This window comes from Vigna angularis, chromosome 2, assembly GCF_016808095.1.
Source record: "Vigna angularis cultivar LongXiaoDou No.4 chromosome 2, ASM1680809v1, whole genome shotgun sequence".
Classification (NCBI taxonomy): Eukaryota; Viridiplantae; Streptophyta; class Magnoliopsida; order Fabales; family Fabaceae; genus Vigna; species Vigna angularis.
The window spans coordinates 18,180,850-18,203,838 of NC_068971.1; the positions used below are offsets into that span (position 1 = coordinate 18,180,850).

Below are 22,989 nucleotides of genomic sequence, written 5' to 3' on the forward strand. Positions count from 1 at the left end.
GATCAAAATTCTGATTTTTCTAAGAATAGACGAGGGAAAGTATCTATTTTAAAATAAGAATACCAGAATTGCAAGTTATGCCAATTGGAAAAACTAAAATTATATTAAAGTTTTATATTCTTTTAAACCGACCTTCATAAATTAATATTCCACCCTTTTTCTTCTAAACGATTTTTTCGATCAGATATTAAATAAGTATATATTTTACTATAAAATGATTAATGCAAAGTGTTATAAAAATACCCAACATTAATTTAATTAGGATGTGGATTTGGGACCCTATTTCGAATTGTCTAATTCCACAACGTTCACGCGCTAATTTTAATATACGGTATAGAGTTAGCAAATTTCAATTTTTAATACACAGTGCCTCTTTCAATTTTCTCACCAACCCCCTAAGCAAACTGCTCCATCTTTCTTTAATTTTTCTTCACCTTCAATTCTTGTGGATTGCTTATTCAACGCATTCGTTCCCACCAAACACCCATTGGTTTGGAGATACGTACAATGTTTCAAGTTCAAACCTTGCCTCGCAGAACACCTTCATAATTTTCTGTGCCACAATCCATTGATGTTCAATTTGTGAAACTTTTTCTTTCCTTCAATGGCTACCTTATACACAGCACCACCCCTCTTACGTTTTTCCTCCAGGAGGTCTCCATCTTTGGCACCCCATTTGAGTTTTGGTAATTGGGGAAAATCAGAGTTGGGATTTGTGCCCAGAATCTCACCAGCAAAGTTGCAATGGAAAGGCAGAGAAGGGGAGTGGCGGAAATGGGGTGTGAGGTGCACTGCAGAAGGAATAGATGGAGGCATGTTTGTGAGAGGTAGAGAAGAAGGTATAGCTTTCAGCATCATCCCAGAGAGGTTGAAGGTGGTGTCTTTGGTTGCATGTGTCATGTGTTTGTGTAATGCAGATCGTGTGGTTATGTCTGTGGCCATTGTTCCACTTGCTGCCAAACATGGCTGGTCCAGTTCTTTTCTGGGCATTGTTCAGGTACTTCACAACCCACAAAAGTAGCAAAACACGTGATCTTGAATAATAAATTGAATAAATTCACCTTTCTCTCTCTCCCCCACATGCTCAAAAAAAGGCATAACAAGTCATCAATGACCTTTAGAAGAACTATTCTTTTTTGAAGAGAATCCTAATTTATATAAGTTTCAGCCATATTGTTTGAACATAAAAAAATGATATTTTCTTCGTATCTTTTTTTGTATACTATGGTCTCAATAATACTTCCCAGAATTAATTAAACAGGACAATTTTGTTGTTCACTGAAAAAATTCCTGTATAAGGAAAAAAGTAGTGACTTCGTTGAGACTAATGAAAATGTTGAAGTTAATGAAACAAACTTAAATTTTATCTTGAAAATAGCTATAGAATTAAATTGCTACAGTTAACTATATACTCTTTGAAAAATGACTGTCTTGTTAATAGAGTCTACAGTAAACTAAAGATATGAGAAAATTAATAATTATTTCTTACAATTAGAAAAGAAAATTGCTTAAATTCCTTTATTATGTAAAATGACCATTCCTTGAAGCACTTAGATGAAATCAAATATTTATCTTTGCTCAAAACTTTGCTCAAACTGGTAACTAGTTCCTTAGATAATACATGTCTGTTTTAAAATCAGAACAGTTTGTTATGCTTCCATTTGTTTGTGGTGGAGCCACTGGCTAACATGAAGTTCATACCTCATGCAAAATCAGTCATCGTTCCTTTGGGGTTACATATTCTCTTCTGTGATTGGAGGAGCTTTGGTAGATAAATATGGAGGAAAGAGGGTGTTGGCCTGGGGTGTGTTTTTGTGGTCTTTGGCAACTCTTCTCACACCTTTGGCAGCCAACCATTCCACAATGAGCTTGTTGGCCATTCGTGCTTTCTTTGGATTGGCTGAAGGAGTAGCTTTTCCATCCATGAGCACTCTTATATCAAGGTGACGCCTCTACAATCCTTGACATAAATATTTAGCTATCTCAGGTCAGGACCTGGGAAACCAGTTTTTGATGATTTAAAATGTAAATTTGTTTTGGAAATGTTAGAAAAACACTCTTTTAACATACTGTTTTGAATATATTATCTGATTTTGGTTAAAGTTTGTTAGAAATCACTAATTTTTGTCAGTCTCACTCATCATTTTGTAGTTTTCAATAAATTTTTAATCAGCAGTAAAGAGTGTGTTTGAATGAAGGAGTGTGTTGTTAAAGGTCCTCATCTTGTTTTAGAGGTGATCATTTAAAATGGTTTACCTAAACTATTTAGTTTCTTGTTGGTTGGTATTATTGAAGAAAGAACTCAAGGCCCCATTAATAGGCTTCTCTTATAAGCATCTCATTGTTGTGGATGCAAAGCTGATTTCTACAATTTCAGAACTGATTTAATCTTCATATCTTGGATAGGTGGTTTCCAACTAATGAGAGGGCAAGTGCACTCGGAATGTCAATGGCTGGATTTCATCTAGGCAATGTTGTCGGCTTATTGCTGACACCAATTATGTTGTCCACTATAGGAATTTCAGGTCCTTTCATCTTATTCTCATCCCTTGGTTTGCTCTGGATGATGACATGGGCATATAGAGTCACAGATGATCCTGCAGAAAGTAATTTCATCAGCAGAGCAGAACAAAGGTTAATCCAAGCTGGGAAAACTGCTTCACAAAAGAAAAGCAACAAGTTTCCACCTGTACATCTTCTGTTATCAAAATTGCCATCATGGGCTATAATATTTGCCAATGCAATGAATAACTGGGTAAGTTCTATTTTGAGTGAAGATAAGGACTTGCTACCATGAATCCAAATTTTATCCATACTAATGTTAACCTCACTTAATTTGCAGGGTTACTTTGTTCTCCTCTCATGGATGCCGGTTTATTTCAAAAGTGTAATTACTTTATTAAGCTATTCCTAGTTTTTACATTAACAACTTTATAATCTAGTTTCTTATTGTTGCCTGGAGAATACAGATAAGATCTTTATTAAAGCCAACTGGTATATGAAGTGCATGAGTAAAAGTTTCTTTGTCCTTGATTTATAAAAAGTACATTGTGATTTCCACCCACCAAAATTCAATGGTAGATACAACTTTACTTGTGCACTCTACAGAAGTTCATTTTAGAATAGTCTTTCCTACCTACCAAGTTAATAACTCTAGGTTTCATCACATTTATACCATGCTCATGTTAGCTAATTTTATAGTTTAAAAAAGCTTATGCTAATCATCATTAAATATGATACTGGAAGCAGGAACATTCAATCATGATTATTTTTTTTTTTTGCTTCTTCTTCTACAGGTATATAATGTGAACTTGAAGCATGCAGCTTGGTTTAGTGCGGTTCCATGGGCAACAATGGCTATGTCGGGTTATCTAGCAGGTGTTGCATCAGACTTTTTAATCAAGGGAGGGTACCCCACAATATTTGTCCGGAAGTTTATGCAGGTAACTCTTTCAGCCTTTCATGGAGAAGAATGTGATCATATCTATATGTTATTTGCCAGTTTCAGTTATAAGGATGAACTAAAATGCTTGATAAAGTGACCACTGAACTGTTATTAACAGGCCACAAAGAAAAGTTGTTAAGATTGTGAGCACTCTAGATAAGCTGTTTAGATTTTGTAGCAATCAGGGACCAATATCAAAAGGAATTCATCTTAAGGGATGGAAACCAATATCTCATTCATTTTGATTTTGTCTTATGGAATCCATGTTGATTTTAGTAACACATGTTAAGTACAAGGACATTGATCTGCATTCTGCAACAATAATCTGATTCATCCTTGGTAAATTGCAGACCATTGGATTCCTTGGGCCGGCAGTGACCTTGCTCTGCTTGAATTATGCCAATACACCCACCATTGCTGCAACACTCTTGACTATTGCTTTGAGCCTGAGTTCTTTCAGTCAGGCTGGTTATATGCTTAACATACAAGTAAGTTCAACTAAAAATTTGGATGCCCTAAAAGCATTATGACATATTTGAACAAGCTAAAAGTTGACTTTAACTAATGAATAATTTGTGAAAAAACCAGTACGCACACAAAGACCATACATGGAATATCGCATAACATTGTCTTCTCGAAGACTTATATTAAGTATGTTTCACTGTCTTAGAAAAGGACATTTTGAAATGTTTACACAAACATGAACTACATTTTGAGACATTGTACATGAACTCATGAATATCAATGGGATCTTACCCTCACATCTTTGAACATTTTGCATGATGATCAGGATATTGCTCCTCAGTATGCAGGAACTCTACATGGTAAGAAGCTGAGAAAATTTGTTGTGTGGAATGTTATATTTTTCCTTTTGCCTTCTTGTTTTTCTCATAAGGGTTATTGATTTATTTAACATTAACAAAACTTTTACAGGAATCTCAAACTCCGCTGGAACTGTAGCGGCTATCATAAGCACAATTGGAACTGGTTATTTTGTACAGTGGCTGGGATCATTTCAAGCATTTTTAACTGTAACAGCTGGTCTCTATATCGTGACAACAATTTTTTGGAATCTTTTTGCCACAAGCGACCAAGTCTTGTGACCTTTTCCCTTCAAAAAAATCTTCATTTTTCCGTATAGGCCATCAGAAGCAAGGGAAATTATGAATTCAAAAAGTTACCATATACAATAAATCAATGTATGAAAATCAATTTTCAACTCTCCTTTCTTACATAAACAAAAATTGTATCAATCCTTAGCTTAGTCCATTGATTAGGGGAGTCAGAAAATTGTATGTGGAAAAATATTTTCACAAATATGTGAAGTATTTCTATAATACTGATTATTTAGAAATGTTTAGTGTAGAATTATGATATTTTTTAACAAAGCTATATTGTTATTGAACTATCAAATCACATGCAAACATAGAGGAATGTGTGTGATAAATATGTTTAAGTTATGTTTAGCACGTTTTATTATGTTTAAAATTTTTTATAATTTTCAATTGAGTAAAAGACAAAATTAATTATATTCTTTAAAAGTATTTTGCTTACGCAGTATAATATATTTAAATGATAAAGTCTCGTCTTAAAAGTGAAAAGTGAAGTTGTTTAGAGTTTGATGATGTTTCATACATGAATTATATAATTAATTGTGAGGAAAGATGGGTCTGTATCAGGTTCTTAGGGTTAATTTTCAATTGAGTAAATGACTAAAAGTAATTATATTCTTTAAAAGTACTTTATTTAAGCTATATAATATATTTAAGCGAGAAAGTTTCTTCTTATAAGGGAAAAGTGAGGTTGCTCAGAGCTTGATGATGTTTCATATATAAATTATAAGATTAATTGTGGGGAAATATGGGTTGGTATTATGTCCTTAGGGTTAATGCATTAAGCATGATATCTCATTAAAAAGATATTTTGGTTCATTGATGATCTCATTATGTAAATTAATGCAAGAAGTGGTGAAAAATTGAAAAAGGTTTAAATCTATCTCAGAAACAGGTGCGCACATATGCCTTGATAACATATTGGAGAGATATAATATTAATAAAAGTTGAGTTGAATTTATATAGATATTGAAATCACTTTTAACATAAAATCTTAAAGGTAATAAGTTTATATATTTTTTTTTATATTGTGTTTAACTTTCTTATTTATTTACGGTGAAACTTATACTCACATTTACGTTTTTAACTATCTTTCCCTTAAAAGTCAAATATAATCTATAAAGATTTCTGCCAACAACTTTTTAAATTAAGATGTCTTAAATCTATGTCTTTTTAAAACCGAAATAAAATAGGTCTATGAAAAACATTCTTATACTGAGAAATACGTCTAATAATAAAATGTAATCAATTTTCTAGCGTAATATTAAAATAATACCACAAAATCTATTTAGGGAAGTATTATATATATATATATATATATATATATATATATATATATATATATATATATTATTAAGTACTAAAAAAGTTAATTAAGAGTGTCTCACCTAATATATCTATATCTTTCTTTTTTGTCCAGAATTGTTTGTTACGAGCTATAACTACAAAAGTTTCGACTATATCAACATTACATTGGTGTATCTGTAATTAGCGTTATCTTACATCTATTGAATCTAATTAACGTATCAACCAACAAAATTAGACTTTTAGGTAACTAGTGCAATTAGGGACATGTCTCTTTCAAACAACAAAAACACGAAAGAGTAAAAAAAAAAAACTATACATGTTAAACATCTCTTGTAAATAATTTATTTTCTCATTCTAAACGAACAAATTATCTTTCAAAACCAATATAATTTATAAACATATTTAAAGAGAGAAAAACAAGAAGCAATAATAATGTATTTAAAAAAAAACTCTCTAAATATCCTTAGATACATCTTGAATATCTAATAACTCCATTGAAGAAGTCAAACTTGACTTTCATCCTTTGCAAGTTGAGTTGATTGTTTTATCAATATTATTAAAAATGGAATGACTTATGTTTTCATATATCCAATAAAATTTCAGTTAAAAATGATTTAAATAATTTTTTCATTAACTTTTTCAAAGTATCTTTAAAAATAAAATCTTTCTAAACTAATAAAAGAGGCTATATCTCAAATATAATAATTAATCAAAAACTTATTTTAAGATTTATTATTATTTTGTGTTTATACTATCATCTTAGTATATTGCTTTGACAACTTATATCTTTTAAGAGGTTTCATTAAACACTAGTTTAATAGTATAAAATTATTAGAATAAAATATTACAAGATGATAACTAACAATAAAACTTGAGATTTATAGAAAAAATAGATTCTACACTTGAAAGATAAAACTTAACTACGCTGCTGCTTCTCCCTCAACCTCTGACATGAAAATAATTTTCAAAGTAACCTATCAAACAAGTCCCAAATGACATGAAAACAATTTCCAAAGACGCATAATGTACCTAAGACCATGATTTAAGAATTTCACCGCGAAACCCCTTAAAATGACCCAAAAGCCATACAAAACACCCCCAGATGGCTAACTCACAAGTCTTAATCTACTTATTTCTTCACATGAACACACAACATTTATAAGCAACTCTATATAGTAAATTTCTCAAGAGAACCTAACTCTGCTCTCAGCTCAAAGAGACCAAATAACACCTACAGATATTGTCCGCTTTAGGCCAAGCCCTCACGGATTTGCTTTTGGTACCACTCCAAAAGGTCTCTTACCAATGGAGGTATCTTATGTGTATATAAACCCATGTCCATCTCTTATTTTATCCGATGTGAGATTTTGTTTGTACCCAACAGAAACATGATCAGGGTATATATCATTAGAACCTTTGATCAGTAGAGAACCTAAGAGGAAGCTCAAACCTTACATGCGATAAAGAAAAAACCTTAGATGCATAGAAAACGTGAAATTAGAGAAAAAAATGTAGAAAATCAACTTACTCTTTTTGTGAAACAAAAAAAAAGAGGTAAAAACTAACTTACTCTTTTTGAGAAACTGATTGGGTAGACTTGAAAATCTCACTGCGAGGTGGTCTCCGATCTTCAAACAGATGAACAAGATGTAAGAACCCTTAAAGAGAAAGCAGATGACTCTAGAAAAATAGTTTTTAAACAAACAATGCGTTTCAAAATAATAAACTCGTTTTATATTAAAACATTTTAATATTAAAATAATAGTCTCATTATTTTTAACTTATTATCGATTTTCTAAAATGCAGGTATTCACAAACACTATGTTTACCTCTTGTAATTTGGCTTTTTCATAGGAATAAATTAAATATTATATGCCAAAAAATATTTAATATGTATTAATTTAGTTAATTGAATTATTTCATTCCCTCATTAAATTAAAACATTTTAGTATTAAAATAATAGGTCTCATTATTTTTAATCGATTCTAAAATGCAGTTCTTCACAAACACTATTTACCTCCTTGTAGTTTGGCTTTTTCATTAATTGAATTATTTCAATCCCTCATTAAATTAACTTCAAATATATTTTTGAACTAACTCCATTATCCAATTAACTATTTTTAAACATTTCAAAATATAGTATTAGGAATTTTCTATTTTATTAGTTTCCTTTCCATTTATTTTGACTTTATTTATAGAATGTTTTTAAGTTCTTTATCAATTTTTATGTAAAAATTAATAATACAAGTATAATAGTAATTACAGAAAAAGTGAATAAATTAAAGATAATAATGTTGATAGTCAGAAGAAATTAGTTATTAGAAAAATATATTTTGTCAATTTCTGTAATATAAAATTAAGAATTTAGATAAAAATAACATGCAAAATACAGACTTAAACGATAATAATTTATTTTTAATTGGATCCAATAACTGAATTCATATAATTTTAAATCAACCTAAAGTATCTATTAATTTTGTTAATTATTAAACTTGGATGAAGAACATGTCTAATTATTTTCAATAGATTTTTTCTTAGTTACCAAACTCAATCTTTAGAACTCATTTAAAATATTGGAATCTAATAAACTCATATCCAAATATTACTAAATTGACATAGTTTCAATTGAATCAAGTTAATTGAAATTGGTGGATTCAAACATTTCAAACAAAGAAAACAAAAAGATAAGAACCGTGTAATGTCTCCAGTTCTTTTTTTTTTCTGCAATTTTTACCTAACAAACAAGTCAAAGATACAAAGAAAATTAAAACTAAAAATACGCAAAAAGGTGAAACGGCACACTGAAAAAATGACGAACTTGACGTTGTAGTATATCACAATAATCAATGTGAATAAATATCACAATTTCAATATTCATTAGTTATACTTTTAATCTCTATATTCCGCAAAATCTATAATTTTGGTTTATAATCTTTTTATCTAATTTTAGTCTTTAAATTTTTTGTTAATCAATTATACTTCTTAGTTTTTTTAATTATTTATAACTTTGCTTAATTTTCAATTCTAAATGTTCTTGATTACATTTAATATAAATTTGTTTCATATACTAACTTAAATTTTAAATTAATAAGTTTTTTAATTTACTTAAATATAAAAATAATATTTAATAATTATATTTTGTAGATACAATCATTAGTATTTGTCTTCAACTTATTTAATGAATTTTTCCTTTCCATTTCAGTTGGGCAGCTTTAAAAATAAGATGAAACATCTTAAACGCCTAAAAGTATAATCCATATTTATTAAAAAGTAAAAAACTAATTTAATACACAATAAATTATCCGGCATAACCAAATATTTTTTAAATTAAAAAAGAATTAGAAATAAATATTACAAATTTAGTAAAATATTAAAAAATCAGAATGAAGGATAAAACGTATATTCATAGTTTTCCAAGAAATTTTAGAATCGTACTTGAATAATAATAATAATAATTTGTATTTTATTAAATTTATGTATATCCATAAAGTACAACTTTAAAAATATTAGAGAATATGATAATGTGTGTATAACTATTCTGCTTATATAAATCATGGTAAAACACATTTAAGATCTGAACCGTTGAATCTTTGATCAGATAATCATAGACATTAACTGCATGAATGTGTGAATTGCCACTGCACTGAATCGAGTTTCCCCTTGAACAAACAATCAACATAGCAGGAGAAGTCCAAAAGCAGAACCAATCCTTACCTTCCTCTTCTCAACAACATTCCAATTCCCAATATAACATAATCTCTCTGAACCCTTTCCTTCTGTGGGCCTCTCTATCCCCAATACTCCATCAAACCTTTCCTACCAAATCATCGCTTTTAGTAAATACCCTCTTCATCTCTTTCATCTCAATCACATCCCTACACTCTTTCACCTATTTCCCCAACTGGGTTCGGATCAAAATCTGATTTTTTTGCCTATGCTTTTCTGAAAGCCATGAATTTCAGGAGCTTGGAGGATTTCTGGGCCTTTTATGTCAACCAGCATTCCAAACCATCCACGAGGAGGTGGCACTTTGTGGGCACGCTCTTCAGTATCTTCTTCTTGCTCTGTTCTTTTTTCTTTAGCTGGTGGTTCTTGTTCTTTGTGCCCTTTTCTGGGTATGGTTGTGCCTGGTACAGTCACTTCTTTGTTGAAGGGAATGTTCCGGCAACTTTTGGACACCCCTTTTGGTCGCTCTTGTGTGATTTTAAGATGTTTGGGTTGATGCTTACTGGGAAAATGGATAGAGAGATCAAGAGGCTTGGGAAAAGACCTGTGCTGCAAGTTTTCTGATTTCTAGTGATCGGATTGGTCCCTTTTGTTTCAGGTGAGTTTGCATGTGAAACTGTATAATAATTCTGTGTTTCAATATTTTCTTTTTCTCGAGTTTAGTTTCTATGCACTTTCAGTGCAAAATAATTTACAAGGTCAACAAATCAGAAATCAACCACAAACCATTTTTGGCAAGACTTGGAAGTAGGAGAATTTCCACATGTTGTTTCTTAACGAGCTTCTTGAAGAAATATATTAGAGATTCTAGGTAGCTGATAAAGTTTCTTCAACTTAAAAAAAGTTTGTTGTATGATTCATTTAAAGTAAAACCCGAATTCTCAACGAAGAGTTAAACAGATCCCTAAATTAAATTTATTTAAAATATAATAGTACAACTTAAAATATATAACATTACTATTTTCTCAAGGTTTCTTGACATTCTTTACCCTTATAGAAAGACTGTCACATATTAATCTTTTCTCTTTTTTGTGTGCGTGTATAGTGAGTAGATTTTGTTTTCATTAACTTTATCGGCTATGGATGACTTTGCTGAAATATATGGATGATTTCATTAACTGGGTGAGAACAACCTGTGCGTGAGTGTGATGCTGCAATTTTCTGGACGGAGTGACTTTGCTGAAATGACATAGTTTGGCAAAGATATAAATTGCAGATACATGAATGTTGGAACTGTTTTGATAATACTTGCATTTCCTGGAAATCAAATGCAATAACATTTTCTAGGTAGACGCAGTGCATTCCAACTATGTAACATGATTTAATAAAATAATTCACTCTGAGCTAATTCCATAAGGTATTAGAAGCTAATTCCAGGTTACCATCATACCATTGAGAAGATTGCACAAAAACGATGTGTTAGGATTTTACTAAGCTTAGCTTCTACTTACAAATGGCATTATATTATGAAGTTTCTTAGTACAATGGGTTCAGAAAGGACATCATTTTCAGCTCTAAATCTCTTTTTACGAATGTTTGGATAATTCTGAAAGTCCCTTCGTGCATTTTCTTCTGCTTAGTATGCTTTTAACAAAGTAACCTGAATGAGTGTGTTTTTGGTATAGGTTCGCAATGACTTTGCAAGATTTGAAAGAACCCTTTTGAATGGCATCACAGTCTATGAGAAGAATACCAATTTGTCTTATTACACTTCATATTCAGAACTTCTGTATGTAATTGAATAAAACAATCATTAGAGTTACTGAATTTCCATTTGATCATCTATAAAATAGTTTTTTGCTTTTAAATAGTTTGAGTTAGGATTGTATAAAGGCCTCTCTTTGGTGTTCTTCCAATGATTTTCTTTAACTTTCCCTTACTGGTATCCAAAGAGATTGAAGAGATATTTTGCATCATGACTCTTGTTTGTATATTAATGTATTTGCGTGTATTAGAGGTTGAGCATCAAGAGAGTTGAAAAAAAAAAATTGAGTTCTGAAACTGTAATTTGTTCTATTATTAGCTGAATGAGTGCATGACAAATATAAAACATACAAGGAGCTTACTAACTGTGTAACAATAGATTACTAACTGAATATAGAGGTCTAGAATGTTATAGAGTTATTTGTATTCACCTTGGAGGTGTATTGACTCATGAAGAATCTACCAATATTTGGGAAGATAGAGTTTTTTCCAACATTTTTTATTGATAAGTGTTAGGATATTTATCCTATTTTATCATCATTATAGTGTGTCAAGGGTTACCCTATTTATCATGATTATATTATGTCTAGGATTACCCTATTTATCATGATTATATTGTGTCTAGGGTTACCCTATTTATCATGTATTTGTGTATCAATTTATTCTTATAAATAGAAGATTGTGAGAGGGATCAATCAAGCCCTCTAGAATTATTTTACAGTTTCAATCTTAAGTTGGTATCAGAGTGGGTCGATCCCGCTCTGGTTTCTGTCTCGTAATATATATTTGTCCGGCGCCACAGTTCTTTGTCGCCCGCCGCTGCCCGCCGCCGGCCACCGTCAACCGTCGGCCACCGTCGGCCGTCGCCGGCCACCGTCCGGCCACCGTCTCCGGCCACCGTCCGGCCACCGTCACCGCCGGCCACCGCCCGCCATTGCCGGCCACCGTCGTCCATCACTGTCAAAGTTTCCTTCGTCTAAACCCTTAGGGTTTTCTTGTTCTTCGTTAGTACTATTCGTCTTCTTCAGAAATGGCGTCTGGCAGTACTCTTTCCTTCTCTGGAAGTCCATCAATTACCTCCGAGAAGCTAAATGGAAAAAATTATCTATCATGGTCTGCTGCCGTTGAAATGTGGTTCCTTGGCCAAGGGCATTATGACCACCTTGAGCGAGATGGAAGCCATGTGCCTACTGAAAAAGCTGATCAGTGGAAACAAGCAGATTTCCAGTTGTGTGCCCTGTTATGGCAATCAGTGGAACCCAAACTTTTTGTATCTTTGAGGGCTTTCAAAACTTGTCACTCCTTTTGGAAGAAAGCCCAAAGCATTTATGCCAACGATATTCAACGTCTCTATGACACTACGAATAAACTTGCATCTCTTAAAATGGCAGACCATGATATGGTGTCCTTCATGACTGAAGCCCAATCTGCTGTCGAAGAACTTAGGATGTTTTTGGAAGTAGATCCATTAGAGGATATAAAAAAGAAACTAGACAAATTCTACATGGTGTTGATCCTTCGTGCCCTACATCCCGATTTTGATCATCTCAGAGATCAACTTCTAACTAGTCATGAGGTCCCCTCTATGGAAACATTGACCACTCGCCTTCTGCGTGTCCCGGTATCTCAAACTCAAGAAGCGCATGAACTAGTGGAACCATCTGTCATGGTTGCCACACGAGGAAGAGGAGGACGTGGCACTAGAGGAGGAGGACGAGGAGGTCGGGAACGTACTCAATGCACATATTGTAAAAGGATGGGTCATACTCAAGAGAATTGCTACTCCTTACATGGTTTCCCTTCCAAAACCGCCAATATTTTGAAGACTGAAACTTCCACTTTGAAAACTGAAACCTCTACTTCTATGTTTTCTGAGGATGAATATCAAGAGTATTTAAGGTTAAAGTCTAACAGCTTGGCACAACCATCTCAATCTCCCAATACATCAACAGCCTGCGTTTCTCAATCTATGGAATGTCAAAATTCATGGGTAATTGACTCAGGTGCTTCTGATCACATTTCTGGTAATACCTCTTTGTTCTCATCTATTTCCTTTCGAGAAAAACCTCATTTCATAACCCTTGCAAATGGATCTAAAACTTCTTCCAAAGGAGTCGGTCATGTTTCTTTGTCTCCCTCCCTCAATCTCAACTCAGTCCTTTTTGTCCCTAATTGTCCTTTTAATTTAATTTCCTTAAGCCAGTTGACTAAAATGTTAAATTGTTCAATAACCTTTGATCATAAATCTTTTGTTATACAGGAGCGTGGTTCGGGGAGACAGATTGGAGAAGGATATGAAGCTGGCGGATTATACCATTTTGGATCTCGTCCAAGGGTGTCTTGTGTTGCTGCTCTTAATCCTAAAGTGCTACATGATCGACTTGGCCATCCTCATTTGTCCAAATTAAAAAAGATGTGTCCTGAACTTAGTGGTCTCCAAACCTTAGAATGTGAGTCATGTCAATTAGGAAAACATGTTAGATCTTCCTTTCCTAAAAGGTCTCAATCAATATGTAATTCTAGTTTTTCCATCATCCATTCTGATATATGGGGACCTAGTCGTATCTCCTCCTTTGGTTATAGATATTTTGTTACCTTTATTGATGAATATTCAAGATGTACTTGGGTTTATCTTATGAAAAATCGTTCTGAATTGTTAGCTATCTTTACATCCTTTTTGAATGAAATCAAGAATCAATTTGGTCAAGTAATCAAAATATTAAGAAGTGATAATGCCAAAGAGTATTTTTCATCCTCCTTTTCTGCCATCTTGAGTTCCCATGGTATCTTACATCAGTCTACTTGTCCTCATACACCACAGCAAAATGGTATAGCAGAACGCAAAAATAGACACTTGGTTGAAACTGCTCGTACCCTTTTGCTTGGTGCCCATATTCCTGTCCATCACTGGGGGGATGCCATCTTAACTGCATGTTATCTTATTAATAGGATGCCCTCCTCCTCTCTTGATAATAAAGTCCCTTTCTCCATTTTGTTTCCTAATGATCCTCTCTTTCATACATCTCCCCGAGTGTTTGGCTGTGTATGTTTTGTTCATGACATGTCTCCAGGTCTAGACAAACTCTCCGCTCGCGCTCTCAAATGTGTCTTCTTAGGCTATTCTCGACTTCAAAAAGGATATCGGTGTTACTCCCCTGAAACTAAGAAGTATTACATGTCTGCCAATGTCACATTCTTTGAACAGACTCCTTACTTCTCTCCATCTGTTCAGGATGTTTCTATCCTCCAGCAGGTCCTTCCTATTCCAATGGTTGAGTCAAATAGCTCCACTGTCTCTGTCATTCCCAGTCATGATCACAATCCTTCTACACCTGTTTCTCCACATACTGAGATCATCCCACACAGGGCCCCAATGGATAGTCCACCTCCCCAAGACAATGGTGAATCTCCTACTTCAGATTCTTCTCCCTCGTCACCTCCTCCCACGCCTCCTGGTGCAAATGATTCAGCATGGCCTATTGCCCTCAGAAAAGGTACTCGTTCCACTCGGAACCCTCATCCCATTTATAATTTTCTAAGCTATCATCGATTGTCGCCCTCCTATTTTTCTCTTTTATCCTCAGTGTCCTCTGTTGTTATACCCAAGAATGTGAAAGAAGCACTTGATCATCCTGGATGGCGACAAGCTATGATTGCAGAAATGCAGGCTCTTGACCACAGTAATACTTGGGAGCTGGTGCCCCTTCCCCCAGGAAAAAAGGCGGTTGGTTGTCGATGGGTGTATGCAGTTAAAGTTGGCCCTGATGGTGAAATTGATCGGCTCAAAGCTCGGCTTGTTGCAAAAGGTTACACTCAGGTTTATGGTCTTGATTATTGTGACACTTTCTCTCCTGTAGCCAAGATGACTACTATTCGTCTCTTCTTTGCCATGGCAGCCATTCGTCACTGGCCACTTCATCAATTGGATATCAAGAATGCCTTCCTACATGGTGATCTTGAGGAAGAAGTTTATATGGAGCAACCTCCAGGGTTTGTTGCTCAGGGGGAGTCTGGTATGGTATGCAAATTGCATCGATCTCTATATGGCCTCAAGCAATCCCCACGTGCTTGGTTTGGAAAGTTTAGCTTCATTGTTCAAAAATTTGGGCTAAAACGCAGTGAAGCAGACCATTCAGTTTTTTATTGTCATTCTTCTCTCGGGAAATGTGTTTACTTAATAGTATATGTTGATGATATTGTCATTACAGGAAATGATGTTGTTGGAATATCTCAACTAAAAGAGTACTTGTGTAGACATTTTCAAACCAAGGATCTTGGAAGTCTCAAATATTTCTTAGGCATTGAAGTAGCGCAATCAAAAGATGGAGTTGTAATCTCCCAAAGGAAGTATGCTCTTGATATATTACAAGAAACAGGCATGATTGATTGTAGACCGGTAGACAGTCCCATGGACCCAAACCAGAAATTAAGGACAGAAGAAGGTGAATTATTCTCCGATCCAGAGAGGTATAGGAGGCTGGTTGGCAAACTGATTTATCTCACTATTACAAGGCCAGATCTATCCTTTGCAGTTGGAGTGGTTAGTCAGTTCATGCAGGCTCCATGTATTGACCATTGGAATGCTCTCATTCGCATTCTAAGGTATGTAAAGAAGGCTCCCGGGCAAGGATTGTTATATGAAGATAAAGGAAGCATTCATGTCTCTGGGTATTGTGATGCAGATTGGGCAGGTTCACCTATTGATAGACGGTCTACAACAGGATATTGTGTTTTTCTGGGAGGAAACATTATTTCATGGAAAAGTAAGAAACAGAATGTAGTAGCTCGATCAACCGCGGAAGCCGAGTATAGGGCAATGGCATCACTAACATGTGAACTTATATGGGTGAAACAATTCCTTCAAGAGGTTAAATTTTGTGACATCCATACTATGAAGATGTATTGCGACAATCAAGCTGCTCTCCACATTGCATCAAATCCAGTGTTTCACGAGAGGACTAAACATATAGAAATTGATTGTCATTTTGTTCGTGAAAAGTTGTTGACCAAAGAAATATGTACTGAGTTTATTGGGTCAAACGATCAACTCGCAGATGTATTGACCAAGTCATTAAGGGGTCCTCGGATTGAGTTTATTTGTTCCAAGCTTGGTACATACAATTTGTATGCTCCAGCTTGAGGGGGAGTGTTAGGATATTTATCCTATTTTATCATCATTATAGTGTGTCAAGGGTTACCCTATTTATCATGATTATATTATGTCTAGGATTACCCTATTTATCATGATTATATTGTGTCTAGGGTTACCCTATTTATCATGTATTTGTGTATCAATTTATTCTTATAAATAGAAGATTGTGAGAGGGATCAATCAAGCCCTCTAGAATTATTTTACAGTTTCAATCTTAAGTATAAGCATTGAGGGTTGTATACGAAGTGTATCTTAGTTCTCAGTTCACAAACACTGTTTTTATCTCTGTTCAGATTCATCTGTCTTTATCTCTCAAACACTTTGGTGGCTCCTTTCTTCTACCCTCACTTGCTTTCGACATGGCAACAATTCCTACATCCATGTATTTAGCAACTCTATCAATTTCTTGCAAAGGTTGGTAACAAAGGTTTACAAGGGGGTTTGGTATGAGTGGTGACGAAGAGCTATTGCTAAGTTTTATATGAAAGTTACTGGTAGCAAATTGAGAGGTGAACCTTATTGTGAGAATCTCGAAACAATGAAAAAACTCTAGGAATTGTCTAATAAATCAATTCTCAACAATCAATTGTTGAATCAAGTACCTAAAAAAACTATGATGTTAATAGCAATTTTTCAACTCTACGAACACATCAGCAAAATCATGTTCAATAATAAAATTCGAGAAGTATTTGAATTGTGAAACATTATTTACTAAATATATATTTGCCACTACTTTTTAATTTATATGTGATGTCTATTTTTTCGTTATACTTTATTTGCAATGGTGTGATGCTATTTTCGTTTGATTATTTTTTATGCTATAGTTTAAATATGGTTTAATACTTTTTTTGGTCCCTCGAAAGAGGGAGATTGTTCTAAGTGGTCTTATCTTTTTTAAAAATTTCAAAGCGATTCCAACTTGTGAAAAATCAGGTCAAGTTAATCTTTTTTGGTTACGGCGTCAAAATTTTAACGGTGCAGTTGCATCCTGGCCAAAACTTAATGAGTTGTTCTCTTTTTCTAATACGTGGCATACTGAGACAATATAACTTGTCAATTTTGAATTTTAAAAAAACAAATTGTTTGTCACATCAGCTTCATCTTCTACCTCTAGAAATGTTAGAACCACAAATTGCCGACGTCAACACCTCAGACCACCGTTAAGGCTACCAACTTCTTCCCAACAACCAGACACATTTTCCTCCTCTATGTGCCACTGCAACCAAACCAAAAAACCACCATCATCTTCTCTGCCAGACTTTCAAAAAAACTCAGAAACAAAAAGGCGAAACCTAAATCGTAGAGACCTAAAGAAACCCAAATTGTCGAAACCTAAAGAAACCCAAATCTCCTCTTTCGAAACCTGCAAGAAACCGCAGAGACCTAAAAAAAACACAAATTGAGTCTCATCCATAGCCACCGAAAACCAAATTCCAGAAAACTCTAAACAAAACTTTGGATGACTTACCCAAACACACATTTTCTTATTTTCTGCGCTTTCCAAAGACTACTTCTAATGAACCACAAATGTGGTTGTTATTTTCTATAGTATATACATTGTGAATTAATTATATAATTAACAAAGCCATATGAAATGTTATCGATACAGTAAGGATGGTCAATAAATGGCAATCACAACCAATTTAAGTGTCTAGTTGCATCCTCACTCAAGTTCCAAGCTCTTTCTGTCATCTCATCATATAACTGTTTCCGTCTCCTACTTGAAGATCCCAAGAAAAACAAGTAATTTCCAACTGGTTCATTTGCCAACTTCAACTCTTCGATTTTATGAATTGTCGTTACTTGATCAAGTAAGTAAATTCTAGGCAGGATTTTAGGTAAATGGTTTCTAGAAACTGTTCTAGTTAAGGATAAAAGACATTCTAGTTTTATTACTGGACCTCCTAGGGAGAGGAGCCTCTTTCAATTTTTCCAATTCTTCTTCCAACCCTAATCGCAGGACAGGAAACCCTAAATTAGCAATCCTAATCACTCTTTTTTTAACCTTTCTCATAGTTCATTGCCACGTAGTCAATTAATTTTCTTCCAATTTTAATTTTACACGTCAATAAACCTATTATTGCCACACAATCACATAACATTGACACATCATTAAATTTTGTCTAGAAGGACAGTTACACCGTTTAATTTTTAACGCCTTTTTCAAAAGTTGAGATCAATTGTTATTTTTTAAAAAAGATAAAACTATTTTGAATACAATCCCTCTTTCGAGGAACCAAAAAAGGTATTAAACTTTTAAACAATTTCAATTGTTAGAATTATTTTCTTCCGTCAAGCCCTACTTAATTATTAATAAGAATGTATGAGGCTTAATTCGCAAAGAAAAAACAAAAAATATTTCAAATAAAAATTAACTCTTTACATTGTCTATTATATTTTTATTTAAATATTTTGTATCTTATAATACATATCAATCTCACCTCACATCATTGTTATTTTCCCATCAATTATTGAACAGCCTTTTTTCTTGTTTTCTCTCCCTTCTTTGTTTCACTGCTATCTTTACGGAGTACAACTTTATACAGAATAAGACAATTTAGAAAAGTTCCCCCACCAAGATGGTATCAAGTATGATGATTAATTAAGCACACATCTAATTCTTAATTTTAAATATGTAAATTGATGTAATATATATAATATATGAACAATGTTTAGTTAATGCATTACAAAAATTTCTTACACTATAAAAAATTAAGGAGTATTTAAAATTACATTTTAGAAATGAGACAAAATCCCCAACTGACATTATGAGCAGACTAATTAATTACTCTTGTATGCAAATTCAAGAGTTGCGGAGAAAATTTAAAAGAGAGCTTCCAAAGCAAAAATTAAATCAAGATATGCTAGAAATTTTAGGTCCTCCAATAACTGCAAAACCTTTCATTCATCACTTTCAACTTTTTGCTTCTTTCGCTTGGATGTTGGTGGACTGCACACAAAAATAATATATCACCATTGATATAAATAAAAATCCCATAAAAACACAACAGCCATAAGGAGGTGGTCAATTTACTTCCCATCTTTCATCACAAATCAATTGAAAAAACTCAAATACATTATGCCTAAAGACTAATCAAATCAAGATCATGACCACATGATGGTTTATTAATTGGTTCTTGTAAATTAAAAATCTCAAGTATGCATGTAAAGATAAGTCAGGACCGTGTCATGTGCTAGTCCTACATATGATAATTTCTCCTAAGTTATGGACAACTGCTTGAATATTCAACAATACCATGTAACTATAAATAAGCTTGGTAAACGTACCTTTCAATAAATGTTAGTATATCAGCACCAAGACTTGTATTTAGCTCTTCAATATTTGCATTAACCTCATTGCTACATTTCAATAGGTTGCAAGCATCTAAAATTGAAGCTGATCTTACTGCATTAGATATAACTGATGATTCCTTTATCTGTGACTTTAGATGTTCCATCAAAACAAGTGCTGCACAGAGGTTCATTGGAAGTTACAAAATGTAGGTAATTAGAAATCATGTCACATAAAGGACACAGTGGAATGATTTTTATGCAGTCAGTAGTAAAAATTTCAATTAATTTGTTTGCAATGAATACAGTGAAATTCAATTCTAAATCTCAGAAATTCAAATTGCTGGCGCAAATCATGAAGTATGACAACAATTCGCTAGCATTTCATTGTATGCACGCAACATTTCAGACACAACCGCAGAGGACAGGCCAGTGTCCTTCAATGATTTCAATGAATGAAAGTAAGCAAAGAACATCCTAAAATCTTGATTGAATTAATTCTTGAAATGAACAGATTGTCAGTGCAATCCAATCACATTTTAAATGTTAAGATTATAACTAAGTCCTATTAAAAGGGATGTGTTTTTTATATAATAAATAGTATAACTTCTAGAAAATTGCCTCACCATTAATATTATCATTATACAACAAAAAGATATATAAATCAATAAGAAATATGCCACAAGGTTTTCTTTTTATTGCATCCACAATCAATGAACATTACTCATGAAAATTTAAAAAGCATTGCATACAAGGAAAATAAGAGCATAGAGCATACCAATGGCTCGAATCATTTTGAGGTTGAATTTATCAGCCATCTGCTTGCAACCTATCATTTTTGCACGCTGAATGATCAACAATTTCAAGCCAACCAGCATGTCCTGACAATTTTCAAATTTTAACCATCAAAAGTTAAATTATTACAAGAGAAATAGCACCTGAAAGTTAAGGAGAAACCCAAATTCAAGAAACAAGCATATCTCACTAGCCAAGAATAACCGGGTATACCTGAAACTATATTTGCATATCTAACTTTTTTAAGGCATAGGATATATTACAGGTCATTCTCTAATGAACGAGATATAACTGGCCTACTTGAAACTAGATTTATACATATACCCAGGTCTAAGACACAAACTGACTCTGTCACACTGCCATTCTTTAATGAACTATAATTTCGATTATTTTGTTTTAACAGGTTCAAATTCTTCTAAAAAAATTAAGTTGTACCAAGAAAATAGAATAAGTAGAATGGTGGTAGACTGGGGAAGATATTTAGTTCCTACAAGAAAAGGCTTAACTTTACTTTTGGTCTCCCAGATATCACAATTGTCTGATTTCAATCCCTAAGGTTTTAACTGCATCAATTGCTTCTCAAGTATTGCAAATATGTGATTTTAGTTTTCTAGGTTCTAATTGTGTAAATAGACTTCCCTAAGTTTGTAGATTTTAGTCTTCCAAACATACCACAAGTCATTGTCACATTATCAAATTCCAATTACATAGGAGCTAAAATCGCAAATTTGTAATACTTGGAAGTTCTACTTGGCACAAATGAAATAGGAGGACTAAAATCATACAAGTGTGATACCCAAAAAACCCAAGGCGCAATTAATCCCAAGAAAATCCAAAGCTTTAACATGAAGATATCTTATCTCCATTCCTTTTGTACATCCATCCATCTACCCTCCCCAGTAATATTATAATTCTATTAAAAATGCTAAAAAATGTGATTCCTGCATCCTTTGAAATCTCTGAGCATGACTTCTGGTATCAAAGTTTTGACCAAAACACTAAACTAACATTATCTAAAGCAACCATCCTGGATAATCTAAAACAAAGAAAACGATCATGAAATGTTATCGACCAAATGAATGAACAATTAAAGAGATTTACAATCTCAGACTCTTGAAGGGAGCAAAGCCAAGCAACATCTTCAATCCCAGTCTGGCAATTTTTATCCGGCTCCACCATGTGTTTCAATCTTTTCTTAATGCGTATGCCCTTCATAAGGCCAAAGTGATGACTATAAGATCTGAACTCCTATTAAAATTTCAATTAAAATAGAACAAGTGTTAGTAAGAAAAATGGAATAAAAACATTGTAGAAAAATGGAATAAAAACAGTGTAGTTCCACAAACAACATAAGTCCAAAACAAACCAACCAAGGAATGAAAATTAATGAAACCCCCGAGTAATAAACAGACTCACTGAAAGATAACACTACAAAACAACATAAATTCAGTTTTAGCCTTGCACTGGAAAACTGATTCCGAGTTAAGAATTGAATTAAATTGAAACAACTATAGTAATGCATTGAATAAAACTGTTCTACTAGCAAATTGCTTTTAAAATGAAATCACCCAAACACTATATCTTTGCATCAACATCAGTCTATTCAAAAACAATTTTCCAAAGTCAATTTTGCAAACAATCACCCATGCAATATGTGATTTTCACTTGTGAAACTAAAATTTGTCACAATTAAAGAATACAAATATCACTAATATTTTCCAAGGAATTTGTGTTGTCGCCAAAAGACCCAAACCCGGATCTTGTTGAAGTATTTAGTTATTAACAACAATTAATTTATTTTGTTTTCGTATACAGTTTAAGTTGAAAAAAAAAAATACAACTTTTGTGAAATGAGGAGTGTGAGAGAGAGAGAGAGAAAGAGAGGGGGGGGGGGGGGTCGGGGGAGGCCAATGTGGATTTCCGATTGTGGGAGTGAGAGAAATGAGGAGGTCTGGAAAAAAATCATGACATACTTTATCATGCAAAAGACTAACATTAACCACATTAAACCAAATTTACCACAATCCGATTTTCATACTTCTTATATGGAAAACAGCAATGAAAATCATTACAAAATTAAAATTTATTTAGCATCCTAAACTCCATCACAGAAACATAGAGAAAAACAAAAACATACCTTTCACTATGGTTCTCCCCAGCAACGAAACAAATGAAGCAGTTGAAGCTTTCACAAGATCCCCGCTCTTAGTATCACACTATTATCCCCTTTCACTCCTTTTCTTCTGCCCCCTTTTATTTCACTGCTAGTCGTTTATACAGATTGGGAGGGAGGAGACAATATGAAGAAAATTTTGAAAGTTGTAGATGGAGAGGCTGGGTGTTGTGATGGATAAGAAATGGAAATTTAGATGGTAGTGGACGGTGAGATGGAGAAAAATTAGGGTTTTGGGAGAGAGGGAAAAAAATAGGGATTTAAGAAAGAGTGGGTGTGAGCG

General features: G+C 33.4%; 3 protein-coding genes across 3 annotated transcripts; 2 read left to right on the forward strand and 1 right to left on the reverse strand.

Moving 5' to 3' along the window:
- The first annotated feature begins 355 nt into the window (after positions 1–355).
- LOC108328326 (probable anion transporter 3, chloroplastic) lies at positions 356–4,805 on the forward strand. Its single transcript, XM_017562186.2, has 8 exons — positions 356–997; positions 1,717–1,943; positions 2,407–2,755; positions 2,843–2,887; positions 3,297–3,443; positions 3,796–3,933; positions 4,236–4,269; positions 4,379–4,805. Exons 1-8 carry the CDS (start codon positions 605–607, stop codon positions 4,546–4,548), a joined length of 1,503 nt encoding a protein of 500 aa, XP_017417675.1. The 5' UTR covers positions 356–604; the 3' UTR covers positions 4,549–4,805.
- A 4,662-nt stretch (positions 4,806–9,467) lies between these two features.
- Positions 9,468–11,399, forward strand: LOC108328432 (uncharacterized). Its single transcript, XM_017562299.2, has 2 exons — positions 9,468–10,189; positions 11,217–11,399. Exon 1 carries the CDS (start codon positions 9,817–9,819, stop codon positions 10,153–10,155), a length of 339 nt encoding a protein of 112 aa, XP_017417788.1. The 5' UTR covers positions 9,468–9,816; the 3' UTR covers positions 10,156–10,189; positions 11,217–11,399.
- Positions 11,400–19,097: 7,698 nt separating this feature from the next.
- On the reverse strand, positions 19,098–22,972 carry LOC108328196 (uncharacterized). The gene is made up of 5 exons (XM_017562021.2): positions 22,671–22,972; positions 21,635–21,781; positions 20,517–20,619; positions 19,736–19,916; positions 19,098–19,397 (listed from the first exon to the last, which is right to left on the reverse strand). Exons 2-5 carry the CDS (start codon positions 21,746–21,748, stop codon positions 19,349–19,351), a joined length of 447 nt encoding a protein of 148 aa, XP_017417510.1. The 5' UTR covers positions 21,749–21,781; positions 22,671–22,972; the 3' UTR covers positions 19,098–19,348.
- Positions 22,973–22,989: the final 17 nt, after the last annotated feature.

What these genes read in the sequence shown, in the direction of transcription:
- LOC108328326 (XM_017562186.2), top strand. Translation starts at nt 605, where the DNA reads ATGGCTACCTTATACACAGCACCACCCCTCTTACGTTTTTCCTCCAGG. An exon ending in CTTTTCTGGGCATTGTTCAG is followed by an intron (nt 998 to 1,716) that starts GTACTTCACAAC and finishes ATGCAAAATCAG; the next exon opens with TCATCGTTCCTTTGGGGTTA. An exon ending in TTGTCCGGAAGTTTATGCAG is followed by an intron (nt 3,444 to 3,795) that starts GTAACTCTTTCA and finishes GGTAAATTGCAG; the next exon opens with ACCATTGGATTCCTTGGGCC.
- LOC108328432 (XM_017562299.2), top strand. Translation starts at nt 9,817, where the DNA reads ATGAATTTCAGGAGCTTGGAGGATTTCTGGGCCTTTTATGTCAACCAG.
- LOC108328196 (XM_017562021.2), bottom strand. Translation starts at nt 21,748, where the DNA reads ATGAAGGGCATACGCATTAAGAAAAGATTGAAACACATGGTGGAGCCG. An exon ending in CAAAATGATTCGAGCCATTG is followed by an intron (nt 19,917 to 20,516) that starts GTATGCTCTATG and finishes ACCTCTGTGCAG; the next exon opens with CACTTGTTTTGATGGAACAT. An exon ending in ATACTAACATTTATTGAAAG is followed by an intron (nt 19,398 to 19,735) that starts GTACGTTTACCA and finishes TTTTGTGTGCAG; the next exon opens with TCCACCAACATCCAAGCGAA.